General features: G+C 40.6%; 1 protein-coding gene across 4 annotated transcripts in view; it reads right to left on the bottom strand.

The window, feature by feature from the left end:
* Positions 1 to 24970, bottom strand: part of grid2 (glutamate receptor, ionotropic, delta 2) — a 548235-nt gene that overhangs the window by 11333 nt on the left and 511932 nt on the right. For all 4 annotated transcript variants that reach the window (XR_014894671.1, XR_014894670.1, XM_085294681.1 and 1 more), the window contains exon 15: positions 943 to 1183. Coding sequence is in view for 2 of the 4 variants with exons in the window: in XM_085294681.1 (XP_085150807.1) it covers positions 943 to 1183 (241 nt within the window). In the remaining 2 variants the exon portion in view is untranslated. The remainder of the gene's footprint in view (positions 1 to 942; positions 1184 to 24970) is intronic.

Here is a 24970-nt window from a genome sequence, read left to right as displayed (position 1 = left end):
ATTGGGAGTATACCGTAATGATGATTAAGTAGGACTAACACATGAGCGAAAAATTAACACTCACTTCAATTAACCTAAGTTTAATTTGCTGCTTAATTCAGTTTACACTGACATTCAATTTGCTTTTGGAAGACAATGTCTCTGGTTAATCATTTCGATAATTTGATGGTTACTTTAATTACAAAAACAATTGGAATTTAAAACATGACAGCATGTTTTATAAGCTAATAGTCTGTGTGTTCAGATGGTGATTGTGGGTAAAAGTAAAATGAATTGTTTTTTTCCCTCCACTGAGCTTCTGAAATCGTTGAAGTCGTGATTTACCTTTTTTGTTTTCTACCATTGTAGAGCTTTATATTCACAAGACTAAGCAAAAGATCAATGCCAGTTATATTACTGGAGAGCTAATAAAGGACTTCCAAAATTCTTTTTGACAGATTATGCAAAAGCATAGCAAATAATGCAGTTACAATGTGCGCCATAGAAAGTGTATTGCTGACACTGCTTATGTGCAAATTCACTTTAGGGGAAGTAACGTTGTGAACGAGGGTGATTTTCAGCAGTTTTGGGGGCTGTTAGAGTTCACGCCTCCCTTATTATGAAGTCTCTGCTCATGTGTTTGGTGCTCCTGCATCCCAAACTGGAGGGATTTGTTGATAACTTTAATTACATAATTATTTAAAGTCTAAACTTTTTGTTATATCCTTCTCCCCTTTCTTTAGCTTGACCTGTAAGTAAACCCATCCCCCATTCCATCAAAGTCTCTCTACTCTCACTTTACACTTTTTTCCCTGTCTTGATCCATCCATTCCCTTTGTTCAACCTATTACATATTTATGCTTTTCCCTTTTCACGGGATGAAAAGAGGTAGAATCTATTGTAGGTCCTGTACCTCCTGCTATATCATTGCTCCTCCTTTCAGTCACTCATCCATCACCCTACCTCCTTGGAGGGGACCCTGGATCCCTTCCTTCGTGACCACCAGCTTTCCACCATGGCAATGAGACAGGAAAGCACCACGCCAGCAGCCAGGACGCAGAAAACGCCAGCAAAGCTGTGGATATCAAGGGCACTGCCACGCTGTCGTGTCTGGACTGAACTGTAGAAGTCACAGGGGCTGTCCTTGGGCCACCACTTGAGTTTTAGTATATCCATGTCACCGTTCTGCTGGAGTTCCAAGATTCTAGGATATAGGCAAGGAAGGCAGGCATGTTAGTCATAAAATTATCCATCCATACTTTAAATAAGTACTTCAAAATCTCTGTTTAGGCATATTCAAATTTCTGGCAAATGGAAAATGTCAACACACACAAAGTTCATGTAAAAAAAAGAAAAGGAAATGTTCAGCAAGCCAGCAGCTACACAGAATTAGACTAATTAAGTAACTGATGGTATCTGAGCGACTTTTTAATGATTAAAGAGTGCAATCAAACACACAGCATGTTTGCATGTCACACAACCTGGCGACACTGCAGCGTTTCCTGCAGCTGCTGTAACTCCTCTCTTCCATTTGAGGGCAGTGTTTGCCAATTGAAATTCGCCCTGATCCCTGACAACCATATTGGGCTGTCAAACTCATTATGGCTAACATTAATATGTTTTGCAGCACAGCGAGAGTACACTGCCACAATGTCATTATGCAGCCTAGCTTTAGTCTCACGATTGATGGCTTCAGAGAGGATACAGCTCAGAGGTTGATGGGGTCCCTCTGTTAGCCTTCAGCTTATTATTTAACTGGGTCGTTCATTTCAGTTTGGAGGAGAGCTGCAGACACACAAGCGTATAGATATTTAACAGGTAATCTGGCGAGGAGTAGAGAGGGGCACAGAAAAAGAGAAAGAGAGGAGTTTGGGAATATGCATATCCAGTACCTTACAGACACATACACACTAACACAGAAAACAAATAGATTCATCAAAGACAAACTAAGCCTCCACACTGACTGGCACCAGGATTGTGGATGCACAACCAGGCGTGCACAAAGGTCGCACATTTGACTGCCACGCATGTTCAAACTGATTCGGGATTCATACATGTGCACATCAAGACAGATGCTTGCAATTATCTGCAGAACTTCCTGAGGGCAAACGCCTTTCTTGCAATTTCAATGGTCACACAAACGTCAGTGCCCATCTCCCCTCTTCGTTTTTTTCATCACACAAAACGGACAGAAATCAATCAAGAAATGCAAATGAGCACCGCAGTTAGTTTACATAATTAATTTCATTCACAATACCTAAAAAAAACAAAAACCCAAACAACATAGATCATTTAGATGTAAATCAGGTAAACATGCACGGCACGTCGCGTTATAGCAACGCCACTCTCATTTAGGGATGTTTTCTATGCTGGTGGGAATGCGTGGCACTGTACAGTTGCAATGGCAGCTATGACTGAAATTGATGGGGTGAAAAAAAAGGAAGGAAGAGAAATGAAGAGGAGAGGAAGAAAATAAGACAACAACAAACTAATTTGAACAGCAAATCCACCGACAGTCACTCGAATGAGAGATCATGTCCGTCAACTGTCGACTTGATTGTGCAATTGTTCGGCTCAAATCAGCGCAGATTAGTGCCATGATTAGATAAGACTTTGATAGTAATGATGCGGATTAGTCACTCAAATCGAACCGATCTGCATTGATAGCCATTATAGTAAACAGACACTACTGGCCTAGTCACGTCCTGGTTGTAAAACTCTCTCATCACATATCAACCGTGCATTTGTTTTCTTCTTGGTAACACAGCCTGCTCTGCTTCTTTTCCTTTCAAACATGTTATTACAGTTTTTTCTGAATGCTTAAACCCTAACTGTGATTCCTGTAGCACAATCTCTAAAACTATTCAGACTTATAGCAAAACCACTCACTGAGTTTGCAAAACTAAAAGCACAAAAACTGCTTTGCACTCAGTTTGCAATTTTGTAACACACACTTTGCAAGACTGTAGGCACAATTCACTGCACAACACTCAATTTCCAAATTTCCAACACACTCCTAGCAAAAGTATACACATGTATGGCTATCATTAACACTAATTTGCCAACTGTCTGGCACACTTTCACATGTGAAAACTTTCTTAGATAATTAGTTCACTTTGCAATCAGCCTAAGCACTATAATACAGGTAAGCTGTGTGTGCGGAGTACAATGGAGGGAGCAGAAAGAGTGAGAAGTAGAGGAGGCCGAGGAAGAGGACGTGGAGGTGAAGAAGTAGGATGAAGAGGACGACAAGGACAAGGAGGAGCAAGAGGAAGACGAGGAGGGGGCAGAGGAAGCATGTTCACTGCAGACCACGTAACCCATATAGTCATTATGGCGATTGCAAATAATCCTATACTTGGAAATAAACACTTGTGTTTGTTTTGATGTGTTTGACTAAACACCAGTACTTGAAGTTTGGATCCCTCCATGCTTATGGATCTATGACAGAAGTATGAGCTCAAACTGACATAGCCTACCTTGTGCACAGGGAAGGCAAACGCCAGATGTGTTTTGTATTCATACCATCGGTGTGCAGTTGGCGCATTGTGTGCTTAGTAGATGATGGCTTGTGTGTACTGTTTGATACGGAAACACCATTTTTACAAAGGTGTGAAGAGTTAATCTAGCTGTGTTTGCTTTTGCAAGAGAACTAAAATGTTTGGATAATTGGGTGACAGGTTGTTTTATTTGTGTGTAGAGTTTTGCTAAATTAGCCAATAGTTACATAACATGTGCTTAAGCAATCAGAAAAAACTGTAATCTAGCTGTGTTTGCTTTTGCAAGAGAACTACAATGTTTTGATTATTGGGTGACAGGTTTTCTTATTTGTGTGAAGAGTTTTGCAAAATTAGCCAATAGTTACAAAAAATGTGCTTAAGCAATCAGAAAAAACTGTAAACTACTTTTAGACTATGATATTGTATAACACAGGACTCCCAAATTGCTTCATGCTTGACCACTCCCTGCCCCCTTCTGAGTTAGACTCCTGATTGCTGAAGGAGCAATAGCCCCAAAACACTTCACTGTTGCATGCAGGGCGCACTGCTGAACTGCAAGTTAGCATGCCTAAGATTAGGTTGTTGAACCGAGCCCTTGTTTTGATTATTTTATTATTATTTTTTGTTTATTACACACATGGTCACACAGGAAAGAGATGCAGCAGATGCCAACTTTAAACAGGATCAGAACATCAGGACAGAAAAGCAAATATACAACAGAAAAAAGGCGACCTGAGTAAACACAAAATGTGAGTTTTAGATTATAATAATTACATCTATCGATGCCAAAAGGCAAGTGTGAAAAACCAATCGGCCCTTGAAAGTAATAACTAGTTCAATCAGACAGTTTACTTTTGAAATGATTCATTTCTGCATGAGAACATAGTTGCAGGTTAGTGACAACGTCACTGCCAGGAAACATGGAGGACATACAAATTGGTGGCTGATGAGAAATTATTTCCAAGTGCCTACAGGCAGATTCTGTGGTGGAGAAGGGGTTGAAAGAGCCGACAGAGGCATTGTCTAGTCACAGGGATGGATGGGAATACACACAGCCTAAAGAAAATGCTAAATTGGGAGTATATGCTTGGTATATTACATAAACAGAGTGAGGCACGTTACGTGGTTGTGATGCAGCACAGCTCGACTTGTCTTGCCTGAACTGACTTGCAGGCTTTGTTCCATTTGTGGCACCTTTAACAGCAACAACTGCAGCTGAATACTGTCGGACATTGTTGGTGGGTTTGGGGCCCACTCTTCTCATAGTTCTGCAGCACAGGTTTGTGAAAATGAAAGGCTCTTTTGAGGTTACACCACAGCATTTCGCTGGGGTTCAATTCTAGACCTTAAGCCACCCCCAAGCGTTAATTTTATTCCCAACTCAGTCAGAGGTGGACTTGCTCTCATGCTTGTGATCATTGTCTTGCTGCATAACGGATTTGCGCTTGAGCTTTAACTCGCCCACTGATGATCTGATGTTATCCTTGAGGATTTTCTGCCAGAGAGCCAAATTCATGTTTCCCTCAATTATGGAGAGTTGCCCTGGCCCTGAAGCAGTTACTCCTACCTCTGTGTATGTCTGTAAGTATAATGCGCTTTTTATTTGTATAAAATTCTGTGTAGTCTGTGGTGTACAGCATATGTAGCAGGGGCTCCTGTCTTCTAAGTACTTCACCTCAGAAAATTCTCCCAAAACATATCAGACAAGCCTTCATTTTTTTCTGGGATTGAAGTGGTGTTCAATTCACCACTCTGTCATTTTGCCCAGTGTCTGTTGGATAGTGGAAGCATGAACACTGAGATTTACTGAGGTGAGAGAGGCCTGTGCTTGCTTGGATGTTTTCCTTGTATCTTTTTAGACTTCCTGGATGAGGCACCGTGGCGCTTTTGGAGGAAGGCTGGCCACTTCTCAGAAGGCTAACTATTGCTCCAAGTTTTCTCAGCTTTTGAATAATCTCTCACACTGTGCACCATTGGAGTCCAAAAGTCTCAGACATATTTTTGAAAGCATTCCAGAAGATGTGTTTCAGACATCTTCTTCCCTGTGTCTGGTGGATTTTTATTTGTTTTTTGTTTATTTGGTGTTGGTGTGCTACAGGTGGGACCATTTAGCATACACCATGCTTCTGAAAATTGTCTAATTAACTAATGAAGAGGGCTGGTAGTAATCAGGCCTGGATTTGTCCAGTTGAGCAGCAACCAGTTATCAATGCAGTGCCCAATTAATTTTCTTTTGGGAAAAAAAAGTGAGTGAAAGTAACATTTCTGCTTCAAATTTAAAACTTGTATTTTGTACTTACCAGGTTGGGTATGTTTAGGCTAGATGTAGTTGGAGTCATATAGGAGAAGACAGAGAAAAAGAATAAGAGGAGGCTACTTCTGGATTCTCCCTTGGGTCGTCACAGCAGGTAGCTCTGCATGTTTGTCATATTTTACACTGGATGCCCTTCTGGATGCAACCACAAAGGGGATTATAGGGGTTATATATTGATGTATATTTAATGACAAATGGAGTGATATTGTGCACTTTTAACTGTAGCTATAGGTATAATAAGTCAGCCAGTTATTCAACAACATATCACTCCTAAATATTTGTTGTTGTGGTTTCAGATATGGATTCACTTTTGTTCCATGAAGATAAGGGTTTTACTGCGAAAAGCTTTTTGTGTGCGCTGGAACTTGACAGTTATCCCTCAATGCCACAACGAGTCAGGACTCTTTCACTGTGATATTTTTTATTTAATGGACAGATTATCTGAGGCAAAGCCATTTGGGCAGTTAAACATTGTTTTATGAATGAGAACCTTATGAAAGTGTCAAGACCTACATCATATTTTTGGAAAATTTGACAGCGGTATGCTGTCACTCATATTACGCCCATTGCTTTTAAAGTTTTATTGATTGTGGGAAGGACATACTGTTAGGATGCCTGGGTCGTCGACCCAGGGTTTTTGAGTTTACGATATTATTTATACTGTCTAGTTTTTGGTTTCTTTAAGTTCTGTCTTATGGCTTAGGTCTCTGTCTTCTTTAGTTGCTCTGTCTCCCCTATCACCTGCATCCCCTTGTCTAGTTCGCGTCTATGTGTATCTTAAGTTCCTATATCCCCGTGTTCAGTCAGTGTTTGTGTCTGCCCTGTTCCCACGTCTCTGTTCCCTTTGTAGTGCCTGCATATGAGTCTGTGTCTTTGTTCAGTCTGTGTTATGTGTTTCCTGTTTTACTTTGAAAGTCCATGTCTGATGTTAAGGTGTCTGGTTTTGCTTCCTCTTGTCTCGTTAGGCCTGATTTGCCCCAGCTGTGTTTCCCTCCTGTTACTCATTTCCTGATTGCTCCCTCTGTGTATTTAAGCCCTGTGTTTCTTAGTGTCTGTGTTGCGATCTACCGTTTACCAAGCTGTGTGTTCTGTCAGTCCGCCGGTATTAGTTTATTTTTTTGATTGTTTCCAGTTATGTTATATTTGAGTTTAACATTAAAACGGTTTTTTGAGTTTACATCTGTCTCTGGAGTCTGCACCTTGGGTCCTTTTCCTGTCTGCACACAGCCGCACCCAACACATACAGTCATGTGAAAAAAGAAAGCTTTCACAGGACTCAATGCAGTCCTACACCCTTACTGCTTCTATAGCAATTAAGAGGAAAGCAGCCAGGTGCTGATAATGAAACAAACTTAATTAACTGGACATCAGGAAGTGTGACCACCTCTGTAAAAGCAGAAGTTTTGGAGGTTTGCTTGTCTGGAGCATTCAGGTGTGTGTTAACACAATGCCACAACCTTCCTAACAAATTGACTCCAAGGTCATCCTGTGAAATGCACAGAGAAATTGTAAGAAACACAAAAGCAACTCTATAGGTCTCAGTTAGCATGTTAAATGGTAAAGTTCATGACAGTACAATTAGAAAAAGTCTGAATAAGTATGACATGTAAGGGAAACCAGGAAAAAGCCTATTTTCTCTAAAAAGAAATAACTTGCAATGTTGCATCTGAAGAAACCACAAGACTTCAGGAACACAGTGGTGATAATGTGATCTTGTTTTGCAGCCACAGGACCTGGACACCTTTTAGTCACTGAGTTCTGCAGCACCAAAGGATTCTCGGGTCAAATGTGAGGCCATCTGTCTAAAGCAACAGGAGAGCAATCTCAAGCACAGCAGCAGATCTACAACAGAATGGCTGAAAAAGGAAGCGCCGAGGTCCAGACCACAACTCTATTGAAATGCTGTGGCAGGACCTTAAGAGAGCTGTGCATAAATGAATACCTGCAGTGTTATAAAGATGAGTGGGCCAGAATTCCTCCACGGCAATGCGAGAAACTGATAAAGTCACACAAAAAATTTCAAGTTATTGCTTAATCCCACACTGTGATCTTACTCGTAATATAGACAATAATACTGAGATAAGAGTTTAAAATGACACCCAGTGAAGATATTTATATTCATCCACTTCCTCAATCTCCTTTTAATGAATATTTTAAAAATGTCAAACGTCTCTCCTTTAAAGACAAGCACATTAACACTCTTGAGGTTCAATGCCAAGCAGTTGTTCTGTTTTCAAAATTTAAACAACATCTTTACCATTTTGTTCTCAGCCGTTGAAAGCATCGCAGCTTATAAAAGTTAAAGCAAAGCATTTTTCCCAAGAGAAACGTTGCGCCTTTCATACTGTACTGACCCTTTTTATCTGCCACTCCAACAACAGATGCTTTACACACACAGAGGCGCACAAACAAGCACGCGCGCTGACAGACGGCTTCAGAGAAAGACGAATTACACACCAGGCTAATGAGATGGAATAAGAGAGATCCCACCTATCAAAGAAGGCAGGCCGTGTTTTGTCAAAATATTTCATCATTTCTCGCTTGAAAATCAGCCATCTTCTAAAGATTTCTTGTCTGAGTTCATATTGTTTCATGTCTGTTGAGAGGAGAGGCACGCTTTCTGTTTAGAGTTGCTGCTTCTTATCTCTGCTCATGAGCTGACTGTTCTTATGTGTCAAAAATGTCATGAGATGTGAGTCGCAATAAGCAGCGGCGCTACCATGTTTCATCTACTTTAACACCTGTAAACACAGTGACTATGACAGTAAATGTTACAAAAGGAGTTTTGTTGTTGACATTTGAGGGAAATTAATAACCTTGTTATCAGCGAAAAAGGACATTGAACAGTGACTGACGTCACCTCGGTATTAATACCAACACGAAAACTCAGGTGAGCTTAAATACAAGCTCTGTCAAATGCCTCTCAGCTGAGTTAAATGTGATTTTCAGATATCAATACAATGACTCACCAAATTACAACCTCTTTTCCCTCGAGAAGGATGCCAAACAAAACAATAAATAATAACTTAAGAGCTTTCTCCCCACACCAGGAGTAAAGGAATATTAGGGCTACACCACGTGTATCTCTGAGTCTCTGAAGGAGGACAGAGGCAGAACAGAGTTAAGATTCAGGACAGAGTGCTTTCTCCCATCCCTTTATTACGACCCTGTCTTCCGCGGAGCTCATCATCTATCATTCTGCACTAATTGGCCTATCAGAGTTATGCAAAGGCTGCTTCCCCGATAGGCCCTTGAATCAAACCCTAACACTGACATTCACTCGCAAGAACATGCACACACACACACACACATATTGGCCACATTTACATTTAGCTTACATTTATCTCATTGAGGTTAATTATCCTGGACAAATGCACACAGGCACACATGCACAGTCGCTGAATCGCAGAATACTTGCGGAAAAAGGTAAGAATTTACGACCAAGCTGATAATATTTTGCGATGCTTGCTGCCTTTTTTTTTTGTTATCCAACCTTGTCTGAGTTATGCGACTCAAACTATGAAAAACATCTTTACTCGTCAAACTCCAGGACCCTTTAAATGCTGACGTCAGACTAACATTTTCATTTGTAAATAGAATATTGTCAATATAGCTCTTGTTCCGATGATGTGTCAGCGCCTTCAGAATCTGTGAGTTCGGAATGACAAACTCACAGATACTTAATAACTCGTATGCTTACTTTTCACCACACAGCTCCAAACTGCTGTGGTCACATTTAGACGCAAAGCAAGGCATACTTATGTGTGAGAAAGTGGGCATGGCGATGTTCATTTTTAAGCAAACAGAAGCAGTTACCACTGTTCTTCATTCATCTCCATCCCGTTCCTGACCGGGAATATGAAAGGCCTGACAAAAAAATGGGTTGAGTCAAAGGGCTCCCGCAGTACACCATCTGTTTCACGCTCTAATTTAACCGTCTCACCAAAGAAACATATCTTCCTTAAAAATAAATAAATAAAAAGGAATTTGCCAGTGTGAGCAAAATATACATCAACTCAGTTGGAAGTGTGGCCTATTCACAAAGTTGCCTTGAAACAATAATAAACTAAAGGGATCTGTGAGCAGTTAATTAAAGTATTAAACTGTGTGTGTCACAGCATGCACATCCTCATGAAATACCTGCTGTATCACACTGAGTCTGATGGGAGATCATAATAAGGCTCAGTTGCCCCCTCATTTCTTTTAGCATAACATACCAGTGTGTATTTGTTTTCATCCCCCCCCTTTCCTCCAAGGTCTGTTGCATTCCCCCCCCCCAGGGGTTCATCACTCACCACACTGCAGCCAGAGGTATCAGGAAATAGATCACTTTAATCACCCAGAATAGCATCTACTATACATCATTTAAATCTAAGGACATAGAGTACCGTTATTAGTGTCAGGTCTAGCAGTATATAATGGTGGGGCTTCCATATTAATGTCAACTACATGTTAGCATCCAATTAAATGCTTCACTGTCAGGTAAAATATATGGCATATATTGTACGCCATAAGTTCTGGATGGGTAGATATATACACATATATTTTCTTTCCTAGTAACAGTGTATATTTACACATGGTATGTGTTTATGGGGCGTCTCTGAGTGTATCTGCGAAACAGCTGGTGTGCTGTAAGTGCGCATTAACACCGTGTGTGTAATGAGTTATCACCTTGCTTTAAGATCGTTGACTTTGACTGGGGAGATCTATAATGGCTTTAACACTCCCACTGGTTGTTAAAGCAAATGAGCAAGGGTTTGCTCCATGTGATGGGGGCAACTGTTTGCTTCTATGTGTGTGTGTGTGTGTGTGTGTGTGTGTGTGTGGGTACAAGTATGTGTGCGCTCTGTCACTGGCTCCCTGTTCTCTCTGCAGTGGCCATTACTGTGTGTGGACTAGGTGTTGCCATGGCAACTCTATGGCAGCAGCCTTGATGCTGGGATGATCACACATTATTAGTTGACTCAAACTGAAAAAAAGAAGGAACACCATAGTGATTTGGATAAAGGACCAAGGGGCAGAAGACAAGAATAAAGAAAAGGGGGGCGAAAAGAAAAATGTTTAAGTTGAGAAAAGCCTGAGAATTCTGTCAAACGACAACACACAATCAAGGCAGAAATATAACGAGATCACACACAAGAAGAGAGCTAGAGTGTGGAACAGTACAAGAAGAAAAGCGTTCAGCAACACGTTTAATGTGGGCACATACTTAAAAAGAAGGAGAGAAAGACAGCCACAAAGGGCACAGGCATTTGCAAATCTTCTTTTTGTTACGAAGAAACACTCCTGGGCGGTTTTGTGATTCTGTCTTTGTGAGGATAAATCTGAACTTTTTATTCTGATTACAAGTTTGGTGGGTACAGTTTGAGGATGCATTTTCTTAATGTCTGTCTTCTCAGGTGTAGATGTGCAGACCCAGATTTTAGCGTCACACTGCAAATGCAAAAATACCTCTGATGGGAGTGGAAAACTTCTGCTAACAGTAATGACCAGCTTCATACCGAGAGCACTGCAAATTAGCGGGTCATGAACAAGCAGGCTGGGCGAGGGGTGTATTAAGATGCAAACAAAACTAACACGGTGGAAAAGCAGGTTTTACATACGGGCTATTCTCTGATAACAGTGTGGCAGTTCAGTTCGGTGAGAGGCAGCTGAAGGAGAATCAATATGTTTTTTTTTATATAAGGGCAAGCACCTGTGATAGAAATAGCAAAGGACTGTATGTGTTGCTGAAGACTGAGACTCATGTGGAGCACAGAATTCATCCAGAGGAGGGCTGTGCTATATATTATAAGCTATTACAACATGTAACCCTGAAGTAAAAGAGAGAATTAAACAGAAAAAATAAAATAAAAATAAAACATGAAGGTCTCTCTGTGCGACTGCCTGCAAAATAAAGAGTACTGGGATTCTCCCCCACTCTCCGACGTTACATGTTGAGCTCAGTTAAACATCTGTCCCATCAAAATACCAGGACTACTTTTCAGGACTGTGCTCCAAACATCCAGGGTGACGACTCAGTGAAGAGTTACAGGGCAGAGCCAAAGTTTTGGCACTGTGCTCTAAGCTCTGAACCATCCAGCCATGCCAATTATACACTGACAATATTTCCCCCTCTCATTCCAAATAAAAGAAAACTTCTACCTGTAACTATCAAAACTATTCCAGATGCAAAATGTGGCAGGATTTTTTTCTGGCATTTGCGAAGCACAATTTACAGTAAATTCCATGTTTCTGTGATTTATTTAAATATTCCCTTTCCAAACTTTTTCACTCTGAAAGGGAAAACATAGACATAAAAAACACCCGTCGCCACCTTTCAGATGCAAAACTGACCCTAAACGAGGGTTATAGTCAGGCGCAGACCTTTAGTACAAACAAGCCACCATATGCACAAACACTGTTTTACACATTTAATCTCCCTTTCCCACCCGAAGGGACCTGCACCGTGACTAAGCTGTGTCTGTTAAAGGAAACGTTTTCCATTTTCATAAGGTCACCAAACATGGTACAGTGTAAAGAGGCTGTCTTTTACTACTACGAGACTATAATTTAATCTCTATTTTAGAGTTTTGAGACTTCATTCAGGCCTGGGGATTTTGGCTCATGATATTCCAAAATTCTCTCAAGTGTTTGCCGTCCATAGAGCCCTAGGCTATTTAATTTGGCCTGACATTTCCGTTGCTGTAACTCATTTGGACAGATTTGAAGATGTTTTTCCAGGTGGTAATAGCGCGAGTTAGGCTAAAGAACTGTCATAAAAAACTAAAAAACCCTGCATATTAACTTTAATGGACTTAAAAGTAATTTCCTTGTGCTTGATTTAGTCAAAAACCCAGTCAGAGTTTGAATATGTCCAAAATATATCACATTTAAAGTTAAATTACCTGAAAAGAGAGCTTTTACAAGTTAATCTGACAGCATTGTCTATTTGTAACTGGTTTAATAGGCTGCCCCTAATGTTAGAAATTAGATCCCTAGTGTGGTGAAAATGGACTGTTCAGAGATGTCACACTGTGCTGCTGCACCACTGCTGGGGTATGGGGACTGTCTTTCGAACTCAAATGGATGGCGAGGCTGTTCCAAACAGACTACAGGCTACAAAGTGAGTTTTGAAAGCCTGTTATCTCAGCACCTGGCAAACTGATGGTTGAGTCACTGGTATTGATCAACTTAGCTTTCAACCCCGTCTAGATATATTAGGGCTATTTTCTGCAATGGGATGATAAAAATCTCACTTACTGCCCTTTAAATGCGCTATAACTTCATATATTGTGTTGATTCTGCAGTCTTCCCCAGGCCCATCCATAAGGAGCCTATAAATGCAGGCGGTGGCCCAAGATTTACATTCCTAGTAGCAGATTTTACTGCAGCTGTAGCCAGTTAAAATGCAGAGCAGTGAGAGTTAGATGATCAAGAATATGTGAAACACTTCAGTGAATTTCAGAGCTTGCTACATAGACTTAACTGTTTCTGTAAGAGGGGTAAAGGCAGAGTGCATCATTTTGGAGCACACTAACATCTGTGGAGCGGTGAAACATGTCTGCAGTAGTTCTATGAACATTCATCTCCTGTCACCTCTGTAGCAAACACAATTTTAAGTTGGAGACAATGAAAGGTAGAAGTCGTAGTGAAGTGAGAAGTGGAAAAAAAAAAGAATTTGAAGATAGGGGGGAAGAAACCCAAGTGAGAGAAAATGAGAGGGGTGCAAAAACCCTGGCAGTGTGTTCTGGCTGAATGGATGACTGACAACAGAATCATACAATGGAGGTAAAGGGGGAGCACAGGTAGGAAAGTAGAGGAGACAGAATAGTAAGAAGGTAGCCAAGAAGGGTAAAGAGAGAAGAAAAGACAATGATGAGTGAACAGAGGAAGAGTGTGGAATGAAATGAGCGGAGAAGGGGTAGTGGAGGGAGATGAGAGACAGAGGTGTTATTCTAAAATGAGTTTGTGGCTCACAGACGACTGCTGACTGTCAGCTCCTTAAATGAGAACAACATTGGTTTGACAGCTCACTTACTAGCTTAACACAAAGCTGGCAGCATCAGCGGGCCCCTAGCCGCCGCACTCGTGTTAGACCCATAAGAATACACGATTGAGAATAATGTCCATATAATAAAGACGAAAAGTAGTTTCTCTGTAGTTTTGATGAGCGCGGGGTAAGAAATGTTGCCTTAAATGTTTTGGCTTGTCTTAGAAAAGATGTGAAAGGTGTGCACTAAATCACAACACTAGCTTGAATTGCCATCAGCCCATTAGATGTTCGATCTCAGTTTTAATTATTCCCGTAGGCGCCCTTGTGGACCTACTAGTAGGGCAGAAGGTGCATTGTCATCCATTCTGATCACAGATAAACAGAAAGTATTCTGCTTTACAGATATGCTACCTCTTGCAGACGTGAATTAGTACATAGCTTTCTACCTTTCACTTCATAATGTGTGTATTTTAACCAAAATCCTGATATTTTTATAAACCTAAAGAGTTTGGGTGACTGAATTTAACCAAACAAAACTTAAGTCTATTCATCCAAATTAGGGATTCACCCTGGACAGGTCCATCACTGGGTCAGCAGACCATTCATTCTTGTATTTACACCTACAGACAATTCAGAATTAACCCAACAATCATGTGTTTGGACATGGTTAGAAACCATGCAGACTCCATTAAGATGAAACCTTAACTGTCTATATTTCAGTTACTTCGGGTAGGTGAGATTCACACACTGATTAGGGATGCCAGCCTTCAACTTGAGAGCTTAACTCAAAGATGCAGCAAACAACCCACCCAAGTATTCTTAAATGCTGAATCACCACAGGTAAAGGCCTACTGAAGCTGTTTATTTTGACCTGTGTGTGGAAGGTGTGTAGGGGAATCAATAAAACATTGGATCACTCTCGCTGCATCACATCGTGTTTCTCTGTGACCTGCCTTAGAAAAACAAGCCAAAATTGTCAGAATATATCACAAGGAGGTAAAAAAAGTCAGCTTCAAACTGATGTGTCACATTCACCTTGTTGAGTTGTAAAAATCTCACTTTTGTGAGCAGGGCCAAGACAGAGCGCCAGAGAGACTCGGCGGCTTAAACCAATCAACGTAGTGTACCTGCACCTGGACTGCACACTTGTGTTTTAGCAAAGAACAGCTGTGAGAAGCTAAGACTGACCCACCAGCACACATCAATACCGCAACTTCTAGGTAGTCTGTTTATTCAGCCACAGAGTACTGGTCATCTCAGATAGAAGAAATATTAGTTCAGCACTGTTGGTGCATAGATTTGCTACAGAGCTAGATTCTTCATGTCAACTATAAAAAGAAGAAACCCAGAAGTCTCACCAGTGACCTTGCTAGGCATAGATCAAGCATTTTAACTGCCTCATTCTAGCAGCAGAGATGGCACACTGCTCTGCCTCACGTTTAAGATCACTGTGTCATCTTTGAGAGGCTGGGAAAACACACAGAGCATGGCAACACGCCATAACATGGGAACTCTGCAGGGAAAGAAACAGGATGATGTTAAAGTACGAGACTATCCTACTGCGAGCCACCAGTGATAATCATCAAGCTGCTCTGATTGCTCCGGCAGTTAACAGTGGCTTCAGTTGCAAGGAAACGTTTTTTCATTACGATCGAAGCTTTCGCATCAGCTGCTCACACTTAGTCCGATCAATGTGACGTGCACAAAAGGGATCAATACTTTATGCATTTATCTTCTTCAACAGCTACTCTATCTCAGTGGCACGTGCTTTATCATTTGGAGAAGAATATGTCCACATTTATGGAGGAAGGAACGCAGGTTGGAGGGCACGTACAGGGAGCAGCCTGAAAGCAACGAGGCTCAGTTGTTTACACAATATAATTATTCAGTGGAACTACTCCATTGAAACATTTCAAATTTCCATCTTTGTTTATTTTATTTGACTGAGTCATTCATATGAAGCATTTTGTTTCTGTTTTGGCCTCATAATCACAATATAAGGCCCCATGTCAACACAGATATCGCTTCTACAATGAATCCCGAGGACTGGAGTGAGGGAGGTTATTCACCCTTGGGTCTCTGGTCCCTCAAGTAAAGTTTGCTAAGCTTAATTATACCAATTAGCACCCTCAGGGTTCAATACACATTCATACACACTGTCAACAAAATTTTCAATTAAGGACCATTAAGCCACAGTTGTGTTCACGAAGTGAAACAGATTATCGAGCTGAACTATGATAAACAACGCACAGAAGTAAAACAGCCATTAACTGTCATTAACATATCGAGAAAGAAACAGGGTAAGAAAAAAGACCTTCATCGTTAATTGATGAATGATTTGCAAAGATTAAATTAATGCATGGGCTGAGTTTGACTGAGAAATGACAAAGAGTGACAGTTACAGACTGAGAGAGCTTAGACAACTTAGACTTGGGCTTAGACTGTCACCTGACATTAAATCACAATGTGTCATAAACACACACAAACACATAAATTTCAAAGACAAACAAGAGTTTCTTTAGAAAAGACTTTTTTTGGGTGTGATTTCCATGCAGTGAAAACTAAGGGCTTTAGAGCCTCCAGCTTTACTGGAGCTTAGTGAGTACAACAGAAAGAGCGATGCAGTGAATCAAATAACCAGCATGTAGCTTTTGGTTTCTTTGGCAGAAGCCTTGATCAAGCCTAATCACGCTTGTCGCTCAAGGTATTATGCTACTACAAAGACACCAAAAAGATCAAAGGCACAGTTCTCAAAATAAAATAATTTCTGTTGTTTAAAATCTGAACTTTAAAAACTGATTATACACTATTTGGAGGGTATTCATCGAGTGAATGCATGACAGCTGCTGGTGCATTTGAAACTTGTGCTGTTTGCAATTGAAATTGCTTTTGAAATGAACTAATCAATATGAAAGAGAAAGATGAGGGAGAGAGCATGAAAAAGAGACTCAGATAAAAACGTCAATACTTAACGGGGCCCCAAAAATCAAACCAGCAAGTAAAGCTAAAATACAATTTTCTCACTAAGAATCTAGGTGAAAGTTTTCTTTGGAAAAGGACTTGACCCACAGGCCTTAGATTATTCTTTTAATACAGAGTAATACAGTACAGTTGGTTACACACTGTAACCATAGATTCTGTGTGTATAAGCATAAGCTGCTAAAGGTTGGAGCTATTGTGTTTATCCCTCTGTGCCTGTCCAACCTTCAAGACTTTCTTTCATGCCCTTGTGTTCTGTAAGTCAGCGTTTTCTTTCTGACACAGGGGGAACAAACACAGCTTACAGCCTAATGAGTTGGTCTGTCATCACAGAATCTGGGCTTGCTGTAAGTAAGTATTATGCACATGCTAATTCCTCTAAGAGCTGTCGTTATTAGGATAAGGCATGTGGTCAACATCCCACCACGACACCAGTGTTTCCTAGTGGATAACACACACACAAAACAATACGCTACAATAAGGTATTGAAATAAGGTTGGGTTTGTTTTTTTTCATGATAATTTACTATGTCAGTCCATGTGTGGAAAGAAAAAGAGTGAAAATTAGACTCCTTTGCCACAACACACCTGCAACAGCAGGGGAGAGTGGGGCATTACACACTGCGCAGTTCACTAATCCATGATGGGATTAGAGGAACACCTCTTGGCACGTGCATAAAAAGGGTGAGATTTGACAACATATTACGAGCTGTCAAGTATGCATAAAAATGAGTTAGTCAGGGAAAACTAACATATATTGTGCAGATGGAAACAGATGAATGGGAATGTGAGAGACCCAAGATGCCGCTGTGCAGCTGTTCGACAACTCCATCCCACTGAGGAGGGATGTGAATGAGATAAGGTGCTCGCAAAGTGAGCACAGATGCCCTATGGAGGCTCTGTTCCTGCTGCTGTAGGCTTGTCTGATAGCTTCACACAGTCAGCGAGACATACCTCATGAGTGTACTTTGTGTTGGATAAACAGTTACATCTGTTTGATGTTAGCCATGTGCAACATATAATGAAAAACCTGTTTATGCTCTTAAGCATGTGGAGATGGGTCACCACAGGGGATAGGGGACACAACATGAGGTCTGAGCTTCTGTCCATGCACCACTGCTGGAAAGTGCACCATTTTCCTGCATGACAGGCTTTAGTAGAAGGCTGTAGTAGAAGATCTTGCTCCTTGGATATTGGGTTCTATTAAGCAGGGAAAGGCCTCTGCAGAGTCCGAATTATGCAAGAGTATTTAATGAAGTTCAGCCGAGGAAAATAGTGTGCTTCAAGTCGTACATTATGTATGCAGCAGGTTTCAAAAGGGAGATGAGGCATGCTAACTATGCAAGGTTTTTTGTAAACTTGAAAAGTTAAGCCCGTGGCGCCTCAAATGAGATGCTGACTCATTGCCTACTCACTCGTACATGCTAACAGTAAGCCACCACGAATGACCTCTGAGATCCCTTCACAGAGTTCAGATAGGAACCCCAGCTTAAACAGGAATCTCTATCAAAACTCCTGTCCATTGGGTTACCATATGTCTTTCATATGTCTTTGTAACAAGACAACTGCCACAGCTCCCCCACTAACAGCTATACTATGCTTGTTTGTTCTGGTGCCACCAGAATGAATGGGGAAGTAAGTGCAGTTCAGTGAAAATTATGCGAGGAGACAAAGGTTTCTTCACTTCCCACCAGCGACTTAAGATTGGTATATTCATCTCTAGGTAGAGAGAAATGCATCTTTGCATTCTGGTATGTCTGACACAGTTGTCCCAAAGGAGCTCCCCTGCAGAGAGAACATGTGGGATTTTTATGTATGACAAACTGGCTGCAGTGGGAGAGGAATATTAAATATGGATTTTTGGTACTGTATTTCGTTGAGGGGCAGGCAGCTAAATTGTCCTGAATTTACCTGATGTGGAGGGCTCCCAAGGGGACAACCACAACACTTTCAGGCACCAAATCCAGCAGACGTACAACAGGTAGCACATGCGCCACTCTGTGGGGTGCAACAAGTGATATTAGAGAGTTTAGCACTTTCAGTTTCACTGGGGACAACTTTGTTGTCAAGGTGGTTTAGTTCTTATGTAGATAAATGCTCAGTTTGGTGAAAAGAAGAGCGCTTTGGTTTTAAGGGGAAGCCCAGAATTCAACAATGTTGCACAAGTAAGTCTGTCAGAACTGCATCTTGGTGGTCCTGATAAACCAGCATCTGATCCCTTCCCTACACAGTAGTGCCACCTGTGTGCAATGGAAGAAACAATTGTGGGTGGGCTGCGGGACCAAGTGTACTGAAACATGGAGACCCAGGGTTAGTAATGGTTGGAGCAAACTTCCTCTTGAGGTGAGCATCTCTGCGATTTTGATGTTGTGACGGTGAAGGTCTTCTATCGTTTTGGTTCCTTGATTGTTTAGTGTAAACGAGCCATGGCTCTGTCAAGGAGTGGTCTAAACGCCTCACTCGGGGGATAAGGGGCCATCCAGCATCCTCCATCTGACTTCTGGAGAAAGCTAAAACACAAAAGTATGCTGTTGATGCTCATCGTCCACTTTGTCATTATTGCAAAGAGGCTGAAGCCGTGCTTCCTGATGTCCGTGGCTATCTCTGTGGAAAGAGCAATGGGCTAAATTGCTATGGCAGACAAGGCGAGGATAACCTCGCCACGTTTGCCCTGCAACATCTTGAGCAGCATCCGGCTTAAATTTCTGAAAAGGCTTCCCTGGGATGTAGCACCTAAGCTAGGTTACGCTTTTCCAAAAATAACAGTAGAAAACCAACGTCCTTTGGAAAATCACTGTTCTGCTTCACTGTTATGAACAACTTGTGGCAGGATAGTGGGACGAGCGACACATATATCATCTTAAAGAGGAACTCAAGATTCTTCATTACTAGGCTCAAAGGGTCCCAAAAGAGAACTGAGAAAAAGCCAATGAGTCTGGCTTGTTATTTGGATCCGACTCTACAGTAGAATGTCAAAGAATACCTCCTCTGCCTCCTGTACGAGATTATCATCAGCCATTATCATCAACTGCAGACATCTTCACCTGCAGGGGCAGTCTGATGGAGAAATCACAAAGGCAAGCAAAGCAGCTGGGTCCAAAGTTTCCAAATGGGGGATGAGGCTAGTCTGGGAGTTGGTGCACAGGAGAAAACTGATACTTCATCATCTAATTATTTGTTGATTGCTGCAGAAAATTCAGAATACAACTCACCACTCAGTGCACGTAGGGGCTGTAAGGTCACAAGAGAGCTATTGGAAAAACATGTTTTTGAAAGTGTAGCATGTAGAATTGAACTATATAATAGTAAAATGAGCAACCCAACCCCAAAAAATACAGATCAGTAATTTTCCATTATAGTCATTTGATGCTTATTTAATTAATAAAAAGATTTTTTTTTTCTAATTTAACAAATCCTAGAGCATGAGTTCACCCTGTTTTGTCTCAAAGTTAAAACATTCATAATGAGTGAAAGCCAAAGAAAGCAGAAATGGTCACTTGTAAAGCTTGAGTCACATTGCTGATACAGTATGACACACTGCCGATTATTAAATGACTATGAAACTACTATTACTTTTCTGTCACTGATTTGACTTACTGGTTCGATTTTCCATGCTAATTGTTCAGTCAGTATAATTGTGTGTTCCTTCTCATTGCGAGTTTTATACAATTGTGTAAGTGTGACTCACAAGCACAGGCAAACCTCCTCAATTAGACCTGACCTCCTTTTTATTTTCAATGTTCAGATTATATTTGAATTTTTATTGGTCAGGTGAAAGGACAATTACATAGACTTTCATTAAATGTATTTCAGTATTTCATCTGTGTTAGCCACTAGATAGTAAAAACGTCTTTCACCAGTAGATATAGTAGATTTTTCTTTTTAAATGCATGAGACACCTCTGACAGGACAGGACAAGGCAATATACCTTCATCTCTCTTCTGCAGGTTCTGTTTACAACCCCTCTGCTGGGACTAAAATGTAAGATTTACATGAGCAAAGGCAGCTTTAAAAAACGTTTATATGTGCCCTTCACTGGTGTAATTTACTTTATCACTATCATATACATTCCCAAAGAAAAAAAAAAACACTATACAATTCATTAAATTTCCCTTCAAGGTTTGCAATAACCAAACTTTCAGAAGTCAGTTCATCAAGAGTTTTTTAACTATTGCTGACAATTTTATTGTCATGAGAGCTGGGGATATAAAAGCTTGCCAGAATGCTGAAAGCATCACAACGAACTGTTTATGTGCCATATATAGTTTACCTTGTATTTACTGGGACTCGATGCGCTTTAACATCATTTAAAATAACTTTTAGTCAAAGACTACTTCCACTTCTCAACACAACACTTACTATTGCTGACTTTGATTTTTCATCTGGAAATGGAATTAACAGCAACAAAGAATATATGCACACATTGCTGGATTAAAGGCTGAATAAAGACTTTAGCCATGGTGTTAAGATACCAAAATGAAATAAATAATTAAATAAGAGTAATAATAATCACTTCTGAATAAAGTGGCATCATGGCAAGCTACTCCAAACAAATCTACATTTGATAACACAATACTGAACCCTAACCAAGCCCTCACGGTAGGTTTCCTACTTTTGCCAAGTTATTTTGTGGAGAAACACATGATTCCTTTCAAGATAAAAATAAATATATATGAAATTATAAAATAATAAAATAATAAACGGCCAACTCAGGACCTCCAAAAGTTCTAATCCCTGCTTTCATATAAACCATGCCAAGAAATTACATGACACAGTCTAAGAAGATAATGTAATTTCTCCAGAGTGAAGCCAGGCTCGGGTGCTCACCACAGCAATCCAAGCCACAGCCTCTGAGGTGTGATTTATCTGTTTGTAGCAGTGATTTGTTGCAGGTGTATACGCCATTTCACCCCTCAAATGTACCATACAACATGCACTGCCAAGGTCCCTACAGATATACAGCCCACCATGGCTCTATTTTTGAAGCAGTTAATGATTAGCCCTCAGGCCACTGATGAACAGTTGCCTGCAGACAGGTAATAAAACAACTATATAAATGTATCTTTGTGACCAAAGCCAAACTCATACGGTAGATGTGGCTCTCCTTGCTCACCTCAAATGTGCTTAAATTGAGAAAGATAATAATGAAAGACAAAATTTGATATAATATTGGTCGTGTAGTTGATTTTCTCTGAAGTGTTCCTCCTAACATTTCCCAGGTATCTATCTATCTGTCTATCTATCTGGGCACCAACACCCTCAAGATGTCCATCAGCTATGGATTAAATCTTCACATCACTGCCTTCAGACAAACAGAGACAAAAATAATATTTGCCAGGGAGAAAGGTTTTTTTTGAAGTTCTTGGCCCTTCAGCACTTCAAAGCAACTTGTCAGAAGCTGTCGGTTTAAATTAGAGGACTACTCCTTTACGGCACTGGTTTTTTTTTTTTGACTGGTAAATCTGCAGGCTGTCTCCAGCAATCACAGAGCATCACACATACTCAAGCATGTACACATTTGCACTCTATTTGTTCTACTGTGCCGCCAAAAACTTTTAGATCCGCACAGTCACACAAACAGAAGCAGGCATGCGCTGGTGCTGCACTTGAACTCTGCCGATGGTTTTCTCATTACAAACTAAATGGTTTAAACTGATGAAGCTGTAGCAGTCTGCCTTTTTCTCTTTCTCCTCAAAGTGTCGAAGCAAATAAATTCTTTTTCATCTCTCATATTATCTCCAGGGGCATGCAGATAGCAAACACTCCTCAAGTATGCAGAAGACGCACACTGATACACACAGTAAATACAAAGTAAAGTAAATACTCCTCAGAAGTGGTTAAAGCTCTCCCCAGTTAGACCAGCCAATCAATGACATCTTTATTCATCATTGCTATATTTTAATCATCTTGCTTATCTTAATGGTGTTTGTATTAGTAGTATTTTTTAGGACTTTCTAACATAGGACAATGCATTAACATGAAACTCTCACTAGTAAAAGTTACTACACACTGATGCCTATTTAACGCATGTTATGCTTTCAAACGAGTATCAGGTTATGGGGATAATATATGCAAATGAATCTAGAGTGTACATAGGTGGAGTGCTTTAAAACTGATCCTTCTGAGACATGTTTCTAAGTATTTCATTACGACCGATTTGAAAGCAAGAACAGCCTACCAGGAAGACATGAGAACCAGCTTTAGGCAGAATTACCCAAAGCCACGAAAAGCAACTTACATAGGGATAGAATCAAAAAGCTTCACAGAGATCCTAATACAAAATGTGTTTTTCTAACACAAAGGCAGAAAAGCCTGCAGCTATAGCTATTATATTTGTTCTGTCATGTCATGTCAAGAAATGAAATCTCAAAAAAGATGCAAAAAGAGAGGGAAAAATGACACAGTGGTCTCAGACACATGTGCTTGTACTTGAATCAGAGAAGGTTTTGCAGGCTTAACAGATGTTGGCTGGTTATATAATTCCTCCCACTGGCTCTAGTTGTTTTTGGCCAGCTTGAGCGTTGTCTACCCATACACTGTGTTACTGCCTTTGAAATCCCTTTTAGTAGACGAGATTCATACCAGTATAGCGATGCACTGATATGAATAAAATCATGCCCATCTCATTTCTGTAGACAACGCAGCATGTGCCATTTGGTACGCTTAATAAACACTCAAGCTTGTATACTAGTTCCACAACATTTCTCCTCAGTATTTTGGATAGATTCCATCACTCCACTCTGCACTGCTGCTGCCTACAGAGAATGTGATTGACTGCTTGATAAACAACCTCATCAGTTTGTGCTACTGACCAAAAAAAATCCCCTTCTGCTACACATTTACATAAGCAAGACTAGGCTAGACTTAACTATGAACAAAAGATGTAATCTACAGTTTATTATTATTTATTGAAGTGGGGAAAATACACTCACTGGGCACCTTTTAAGGTATATCTTGCTATTCCTGAGTTGAACCTCCTTTTGCCTTCAGAGCTGACTTAATTCTTCATGGCATATATTCAACAAAGCGCTGGACATTCCCCAGAGATTTTGGGTCATACTGACATGAGAGCATCACACAGGTGCAGCAGAATTTTCAGCTACACATCCAGAATGTGAATCTCCTGTTCCAACACATCCCAAAGGTGCTCTATTGGATTGAGATCCAGTGACTGTGGAGGCCATTTGAATACAGTGAACTCACTGCCATGTTCAAGCACGAATTTGAGATCATCTGAGTTTTGTGACATGCCAAGCCAATATCCCCCACATGCATTCATGTGGTTTATTCCAAATTCAGACCCTACCAACCCAACAAAAGTTGCAACAGCAATCAAGACCCATTAGACCAGGCTATGTTTTTCCAATATTCTGTTATCAAAATTTATGGAACCTGCTCCTTCAAGATCTGACGGGTTGTCAGGTCAATTCAAAGACGCTCTTCTGCATAGCTTGGTTGTAAGAAGCAATTATTTGAGTTACTTTAGCGTTCCTAGCAAGCCTCTCCTCTGACCTTTGGCAACAATAGGGCATTTTTGCCCAGAGAACTCCTGCTCACTGTAAATTTTCTCTTTTCTAGGCCATTCTCTAGAGATGGTTGTGTGAAAAAAATGCAGCAGATCAACAGTTTATGAAATATTCAGCCCCTCTGGATCCAACAACGAACACTTAAATCACCTTTCTTCTTCATTCTGATGCTTAGTTTGAACTTCAGCAGGCCATCTTAACCATGACTGCATGCCTAAATGCAACAAGTTGCTGCCATCTGGTTGGCTGATTAGATAATTGTGTTAATAAGCAATTGAACAAATGAACAAGGGAATGTACACAATGTATCCCTCTCAAATACCGTTGGATTTCCCAGTCAACACAAATCCAACCAAAAGATGTGTCAAGCCTCCAGATTTGTTATGACCTGGCCTTCAGCAATGACTAAACATAATGAAACCTTTCTTTCCATGGTGCCAAGACACTGACTGCTCATATGATTCCTGTTAAACCCAGACTTTGTGCTTTGTCAGTATATTAGAGAATAGCACAACGTAAAATCTAAAACTCACTGCAAAGAAAAACAAAATAATTATGCCTCTGTAATTTTTTTTCTCCTGACGATTTCTCTCTGGTTTTTCGTTTGAAGCATGGGGACCAGTGTGAGTTAACGGTTTAAAACTGACTTCCCAAGAGTGTGACACTGCCTCCATAGCCTGTCAATTAATTCCTTGTTT

Source organism: Mchenga conophoros, linkage group LG12 (assembly GCF_057382185.1).
Source record: "Mchenga conophoros isolate Kocher_MC1m ecotype Shallow Benthic linkage group LG12, M_conophoros_male_GT1.1, whole genome shotgun sequence".
NCBI lineage: Eukaryota > Metazoa > Chordata > Actinopteri > Cichliformes > Cichlidae > Mchenga > Mchenga conophoros.
The sequence above is the reverse complement of the archived record's forward strand: the minus strand, read 5'-3'. Positions and strand labels throughout refer to the sequence as shown.